Source organism: Hylobates moloch, unplaced genomic scaffold (assembly GCF_009828535.3).
Source record: "Hylobates moloch isolate HMO894 unplaced genomic scaffold, HMol_V3 SCAFFOLD_63, whole genome shotgun sequence".
NCBI lineage: Eukaryota > Metazoa > Chordata > Mammalia > Primates > Hylobatidae > Hylobates > Hylobates moloch.
Window position 1 is genome coordinate 71,959 of NW_026652338.1, and position 8,109 is coordinate 80,067.

Below are 8,109 nucleotides of genomic sequence, written 5' to 3' on the forward strand. Positions count from 1 at the left end.
TTATGTGAGTTGTGTTTATGTGACCTAATTTGTGCAGCAGTTATTTTATAGCTGAGAATTTATACGCTAAAGGTGGTGCTAATTGTGGTCTTTTAATAGGTATATAAAAGGAAAACAGAAGCTGCCAAAAAGGAATACCTGAAGGCCCTGGCAGCATACAGGGCCAGCCTCGTTTCTAAGGTAAGCCTGGGCAGGGGCGGCCAGGCTCCGAAATAGTTACAGCATGGAAAACAGCCCTCAAGCATTGAAAACGTAATTGCAGCTCCCCTAAAAGTTGATGGAAAGGCATCTTGAACAACTTGTAAACTTAGGTGTTTCCATTAGAGATTACCCAAATGATGATCTGAAAATATGAGTTAATTTAAGTAGCCGAGTCTAAGTTGTTTCTGAAAGATTTCCCTGATCTTTATATATGTGTATGTAGCTATATACATAATTTTAAAATAGGCTCTTATGCCTTCTTCTGGTCAGGGATTGAGACCTGTGCTAATGTCCTCTGTTTAAACTGGGAGGTATGTTTGTGAGGCATTTTTGGACATCATATTATAAATTCTCCTGTAGTTACATTACTATAATAGGGGGGCGTTGCATTTTTGACCAAACTGTTCCATATCATATAAATAAATAAACCTCATGATCATTGAAAATGAAATTATACTCCAAGTACTAAACAAAACCTATATGTATTATATAGAGGGTATACAGTGGACCCCGGTGTGTTATAAAATGCACCAATATCCCAAGCAAATGTCACTCTAGATTATAATTACCTTAATCCAAAGGAATATGAGCTGTTACATTGTATCAACATTTAATTAGCTTTGTCTCTTGCCTTTCTAGATTTTAGAGGTTTTGGAAAGGATAATTTGATCTAATATATTTTTGCTCTAGATAACTTTTTTCTGACAAGTAGAGATACAATTTCATTGTCACTGTTGCTGTCTCAAGTACAACCTAGGGTCTCAAAGCCATTTTAAAAGGGTTCATTCCCTTTTTTCTCTTTTCACCTGAGTTGTTTCTTCTTTATATTATCTGTATTAAGTATTTGTATCAAGATCTACCATTTGCAGCTGCTCAGAATCAGATCAACAGAGGTCCTCCTCTCTTCATTGACAGCTATTAGGACACTTCCCACTTCATTAGTTAGAGAAAACATTTATCAGGTCAATAGCAAAACCTCTTTCTCAGACTCTGGAAGACACATACTGGAAGATATACTGATGTTGTACTCAGACTTGCACATTGGTAGAAAACAGCTGACTGTGTGGGCTGCAGATGTTAAGAACTAAAGTATAGTTGGTGGTTAATTAGATAGAGTGAAGTGAATAGAGTAACAGTGTGCATGTACTTCTTAAGTGGATCATTTATTCATTCATTTATCCAGAGCAGGTATAGGTGATTTTGTGCATTAAAGCATGAATAATTGACCGTATATGGATTTAAACCAAGATCCGGTATCTCAAAAGGCATTCAGGGAATATTAACCATGATCGGGCTCATGAAGCCTGTGACTGACGTAGAGGGGATAACTTAAAACTTATACATTGCATACTAGAATCAGGATTCAGAAATACTTCCAGGCAGAATTCAGTGACACCAAAAAGGAGAAAAAAACAATAGGATAGAATTTAGAAGGAATAAATTTAAAATACTAGGTTTGGCTTGTTTGTTTTGTAATTCAGTAAAGCACTTTGAGAGGATCCTAAATCTCTATTCAAAGAACTGTGAGGCAACTAATATAGTCCTTTAGGTATAAGTTTAGAATAATTTTAACCTGAACCCAAAGTGTGAAGTAGCTGCTAATATAGTGATCACACAGGAAGCAACATCGAATTGTACAGTGATTATTAGACCACTTCTAAAGAATTGGTTCTGTTTTGGATCCCACAATTTAAAGAGAGATGACAATCAATTGATGTCTCTCTAGAGCATTGCCTCCATGATGGCGAGGACTGAAAATCACATCATGTTAGAATAACTGAAAGAATCAGGGAGGCAAGGACTTGGAGGCATATGATCTTAGTCCTCAAATATAAGGGCCGTTATATAAGGGAAATGAAGTCGATCTTTGTGCCCAAGAGAGGAGAACTCATCCAAGGGGTGAGCTTACAGGGAGTGAGAGTTCAGCCCCAGCATCAGAAATATCAATAGGGTTGCATCATATGCAGATTTAACTTATGCCTCTGCACGCAGAGCCTCAGACCTCCCCCTTAAGATACGACTCTGCTATCACTTTTAATCTTTACAACAACCAAAGAAATTCATGGACGCTTACTATTAAACCATAAAGGAGCAAGAAGGCAGGCAAGGAAGAACTCTGTGCAATCATCCACCCATCTCCATTTACCATTAAGGCAGCATCTTAAAGGCACAATTGTGCAACTGAGCTGCCCAGGTGTTGAAATACAGACTTTCTTTGTGTTTTTTTTTCTTTAAGACAGCTTGTTAATTTTTAACTACTAGAGTATATAAGAATTATGTACATGTTTATTGTGTGTATTCTACTTTATGGGTGATTTAATGGTTTTTTGAAGACAAATTTGAATATTTACAGGCTGCTTCTTACCCTAAGACCTTAGAACATGACGGTTCAGGAACATGCAGCCCCACTGAGTTTTGTAATGTGGAGAGCTGTCCACTGAAGGGGAGTGCCTTACAATGATGACATGTGTTCAAATAGAAAACATCAGAGATGGCTTTTCCTACACTGGATGACTCTCTGTATGAGGTTACATCTCAGTTTCTTTCCAACAGCAGGATTTTATAAATCAGAGTCATAAAAATTTAGAAATATAAAATTATTAAAGATAATGGATGGCTGCTTGATGTCTCCTAGATGCCCCTACAACACTCCCCCCAAAAACATCCTAATCAAATGAAAAATACAAGGAAAAAATCGTCTCTGGAATGAATCATTCCTATCACTGTTGCATTAGTGGAAGAATTTCTTTTTGTGGAGGCAGTGAAGTGTTTTTAGTACAAAATGTAATAGATAGTTTCTCCCTATGTTCAGCCCTATATCTGCTGCTTATCTTTTAAACGGCGATTTGGTCCCATGAAGTTGAACATTTTCCCCTTATCTATGACTCCTTTGATAAATTCTAGAAATCTTCAAAAATAGTTGATGAACTAAAACATTTCTAAAATTGTGAAAACTTCAATTTGGTATCTCTGAGGAAACCAATAATGGTTTTCTTATACTTGAGTGAACTTCGTAATAAATAATCACACAACACAGGGCTTTCAAGTATTCCGGTGGCCATTTTCTGGTAATAGTAACTGTTAACTAATAAAAATAGCTAATATTTATTGCTTCCTATGGACCAGGCACTTTCCTAAATGCTTAACATGTCAGTTCATTTAATTCTCACGACCTCTGCACAAGAAAAATACCATATAACCTGGCCAGGGGTGGTGGCTCACGCCTGTAATCTCAGCACTTTGGGAGGCCGAGGTGGGTGGATCACAAGGTCAGGAGATTGAGACCATCCTGGCTAACATGGTAAAACCCTGTCTCTACTAAAAAATACAAAAAATTAGCCAGGTGTGGTGGTGGGCGCCTGTAGTGCCAGCTACTCAGGAGGCTGAGGCAGGAGAATGGCACAAACCTGGGAGGCAGAGGTTGCAGTGAGCTGAGATTGCGCCACTGCACTCCAGCCTGGGTGACACAGTGAGACTCCACCTCAAAAAAAAAAAAAAAAAGAGAAAGAAAGAAAAATGCCGTATAACCCAATGTTACAGATAAGGAAACAGGAACAGATGAGTAAATTAACTTGCCCAGTGTCACAAAGTTGTTAAGTCAGAGAACTGCAATTGAACTCAGGCAGCCTGTACTCTGTTGTCTTTAAACATATGGTACTCAATGGTAAAGTCGTTAGTACAGACTTAAATGCAGAAGAATTGTTGCTCTTAAATATGTGTATCAGTTATCTTTTGCCACAATAATGCTGTGTAACAACCATCCCCAAAGCTCAGTGATGTGATACAAGACGAGCATTTATCCTCAGAGAGTGCCAATTGGTTGGCTGGTTCTTCAGATCTAGGCCAGGCTTGGTAGAACCAGCTAGTCTTGCTTTTCTGTCTGGGGTCAGCTTGCATGTTGGAGGAGGCTGGACTCATTCACATTGATCACAGTTGGCTGGCTGTCAGTGAACTGACTCTTGAGGGGGGTAATTGGGCCACATGTCTGTCATCATGCACATGGCAGGGGCAGGCTTGAAGCCTCATCTTGGAACTGGAGCAGTATCACTGTCATCACGTTCTGTTAGCTAAAGCAAAGGCGCAAGAACCGCCCAGACTCAAGGAGGTAGGGGATTTGACTCCACTTCTGGGAGGAGTGAAAGAGTCACAAGACAAAGAGTACAGATACAGGAGGGCATGAATAATGGTGGCCATTAAAAAAAATCAATGTATAATATCTAAAAATGCTTAAATATTTTAAATACTTATGTGTTGTAACAGTCTGGAATTTTCTCCCCCAAAATGCAGGCTGCTGCTGAGTCAGCAGAAGCCCAGACCATCCGTTCTGTTCAGCAGACCCTGGCGTCGACCAATCTAACATCCTCTCTCCTTCTCAACACTCCACTGTCTCAACATGGAACAGTGTCAGCATCATCTCAGACTCTCCAGCAATCCCTCCCTAGGTCAATCGCTCCCAAACCCTTAACCATGAGACTCCCCATGAACCAGATTGTCACATCAGTCACCATTGCAGCCAACATGCCCTCGAACATTGGGGCTCCACTGATAAGCTCCATGGGAACGACCATGGTTGGCTCAGCACCCTCCACCCAAGTGAGTCCTTCGGTGCAAACCCAGCAGCATCAGATGCAATTGCAGCAGCAGCAGCAGCAACAACAACAGATGCAACAGATGCAGCAGCAGCAACTCCAGCAGCACCAAATGCATCAGCAAATCCAGCAGCAGATGCAGCAGCAGCATTTCCAGCACCACATGCAGCAGCACCTGCAGCAGCAGCAGCAGCATCTCCAGCAGCAAATTAATCAACAGCAGCTGCAGCAGCAGCTGCAGCAGCGCCTCCAGCTGCAGCAGCTGCAACACATGCAGCACCAGTCCCAGCCTTCTCCTCGGCAGCACTCTCCTGTCGCCTCTCAGATAACATCCCCCATCCCTGCCATCGGGAGCCCCCAGCCAGCCTCTCAGCAGCACCAGTCGCAAATACAGTCTCAGACACAGACTCAAGTATTATCGCAGGTCAGTATTTTCTGAAGACGCATTTGGCAGACGGATTTGCATATACCGAGGAGAGTGGCATAGGAGGGAAAAGCATATGTGGCTGAAACCTGTAAGTTGGTGTTGGTTATGCAGAAATGTGTAACAGATCAAACGGTCCTCTCAAGTGTCTATTAGATAGGCAATAAGAACTACAGTGTAGCTGAGTAACATCTTTTAGCTGACTATAAATCACTTTGTTTTTAAACAAGAAAAGCTGTGCTCTTTTATGTGATGCCTTTTTTATTTATTCAGGCTATACCTACAATATGTGAATCAAACTGTTTAATGAATCCTGGGACATACTGATGACTATAAACTGGCCTCTCTGAGTCATAGAAAATGGCCTTATTTTTCCAGAAGTGAGTAAACCACACTTCCAGGCTATCTGAACTTCTGAAGCCCTAAAAATAAAAAGCACAGTTGTAACTACCTGAAATATGAAGATCCAGTTTCATACAAACATTTGTATGACGTGAATAGTTGATGGCATTTTTTTGTCATGAAAAAAATAATGTAAATCACAGACTTTTGCCAAAGCTCTTATTTTTTTCCTAAATCTCTCCAGAAAAAAAATGCAAGTGATTAAATTCAATTATTGACTAATTTCCACTTTTTATCCATGACTTCTCCAAATCAAACAAACCACAGTATATGTTGTAACAATATCTATGACCACTGTTAGCCCATTATATTCATTCCAATTAGAAGAAAAGAAATGTGAATATTATATTCCGTGTTTTGAGTGACAAGTTTCAAAAAATAAAAACACTGTATTTTTAAAAGGGAAATGCACTTAAATGAAAACAGTTATTACAAAAGTTAAGATTTAAAAAGAAAAAGCAAGAGTTTTTATTATGATGTAATACCAGTAGAATATTTAAAAGGCACACCACATCTGAATAATCAATGTAAATATTTTCTTTCAAAGTTGTAAGTTTTCATATTATGTGCTGTAAAGTTTTCCTAAATGAGGCTTTAACGTAAACACTGGTGACATAAACCATTCACTGCTACGTTGCTTATTGTGTTTTTATGCTGTTTTATACTTTTTTATGAGTTATGATAGCAGCAATTAAGTTGTTTGTATTTTGCTTAACTAAAACAAAAATGCTTTTATCTTGCTATAGAATAAACACATTTCAGTAAAAACTGTGGACTGTATTTTGATGCAACAACAAGGAAACTGTTCACTTTTCAAATAAAATGATATGTCAGATTTCATTTTTGGTTCCTTGAATACATGTAAGATGGGGAAATACACCACATACCAAGTTTCATTTGAGCCCAAGCATCATCTTCCATTTTTCAATTGGAAATATGATATTTATGGCCAAGAATATGCATTGCATAGCCTGAAATGAAGATCCTTGAAAAAACCAAAACAACGTATTGGAAGTATTTGTGTAATTGTCTTTTTTTTTTTTTTTTTTTTTTTAAGATGCAAGTACAAGGTAAGTATAGAGAAAAAAGTAATAGCTTTTTTGAGGGGGCTAGAGCTAGCTGGGTATTGTGATGTTATTGCTATTAAAATGGATGGTGAATGCTAATTCTCAAGCCAAAATAATTATTTTGGTGCCCATTTATTCCCCCCTTTTCTTGCTCTGTAGCGGTTCCTCTTTGAGAGCAGTGTGACCACTATCCCCAGTTGTCTTGCATGATTAATTACAGCATCTGTCCTGTCAGAAGCTATAATGAAGAGGTCTTGATAAAAATTGCAAATTACCACTGGCAACAGTCTTAAACTGCTTATGATAAAATGAAAATTAAAAACAGCAAGTGTCAACCCTGACCAGAATCCTAATCTGGAAAGAATGAGGGTGTGCGTGGTGCGCTCCACAGCTACTTTGTGCAAGACATTCAAAAATAATGGAATACGGATCCCTCAAAGTTGTTGTATTTCAGAGAGTATTTACTGTATGTTGTGGGTTATGAATAATGAATTCAGCTTTCAATATTTCATAATCCTCTCCTACTCTGTATTATGTACAAATATTGAACAGCAAGAGATTCTAATTATAAATTTATGGATTTCTTGCTGTAGAAAAATTTATGTCTAAATTGAAGCTTTTCATAAGATGTATTAGTTGACAGGTATCAGTGTTCAAACAGCCTTAGAATGATGCCTAATTACATCTACAAGGGAGTGATTGTATTCCACAAAGAAATGATGTGCTAGCATCAGACCCATCAGAAGTAGAGCTCGAATGGTAAAAGATTTTCTGTGAATTGAAACTAACATTACATAACAATAACCATTTTATATTCTGTTGTGAAACCTTTAGACAAATGTCTTCAAAATTAATTGCTAAACTACATGTGACAGTAATTGTGTATTAGTTCTGTAATTGTCATTTTGAAAACCCATGAAGTATTGCTTGGAAAAAAATGTCACTAGTGATAAGACTTAATTGCAAGTGAAGTCTGTTTTCAACTGTTTGCAGTTAGAAGCAGGTGTTGTAACATCTATTAAATGATTTTATAAATCTTAGGTTTTATCACATTTGATTAAATGGTGCTAAGCCACTGACGGTCAATTCCAGAGGAAAAAAAAAGTTTAATGACTACAGTTTATAAAATTAATCACCAGGCAAAATTATACATTTAAAATGTCAAAAGGCTTGAATCATGAAAAGAATTCCTCAACCTTGTTACCAAATTATTGTTTTCAGGATTCACAAAGCATGTTATATATCCATTTATATTTCAGTTTATACATATGACTGGTTTCTATTCCTGAGACTTAAGTAAGTACTTGGTGCACTTTTTCTTTTGTTACAGGTCAGAAATAAATCAGGATAATGAAAAATAGACATGAGAAATGTGGTATCTGATTAGTGTCATACCTAAATGGCCTAAATGCCTTCCCTTTTAAGT

The 8,109-nt window shown here is 37.9% G+C and overlaps 1 protein-coding gene across 1 annotated transcript in view; it reads left to right on the forward strand.

Moving 5' to 3' along the window:
• Positions 1 to 6,164, forward strand: part of LOC116463781 (TOX high mobility group box family member 3-like) — a 31,809-nt gene extending 25,645 nt beyond the window's left edge. The window contains exons 6-7 of the mRNA XM_032147046.2: positions 100 to 180; positions 4,489 to 6,164. Of these exons, the coding sequence (XP_032002937.2) occupies positions 100 to 180; positions 4,489 to 5,229 (822 nt within the window). The 3' untranslated portion in view covers positions 5,230 to 6,164. The remainder of the gene's footprint in view (positions 1 to 99; positions 181 to 4,488) is intronic.
• The last annotated feature ends 1,945 nt before the right edge of the window (positions 6,165 to 8,109 follow it).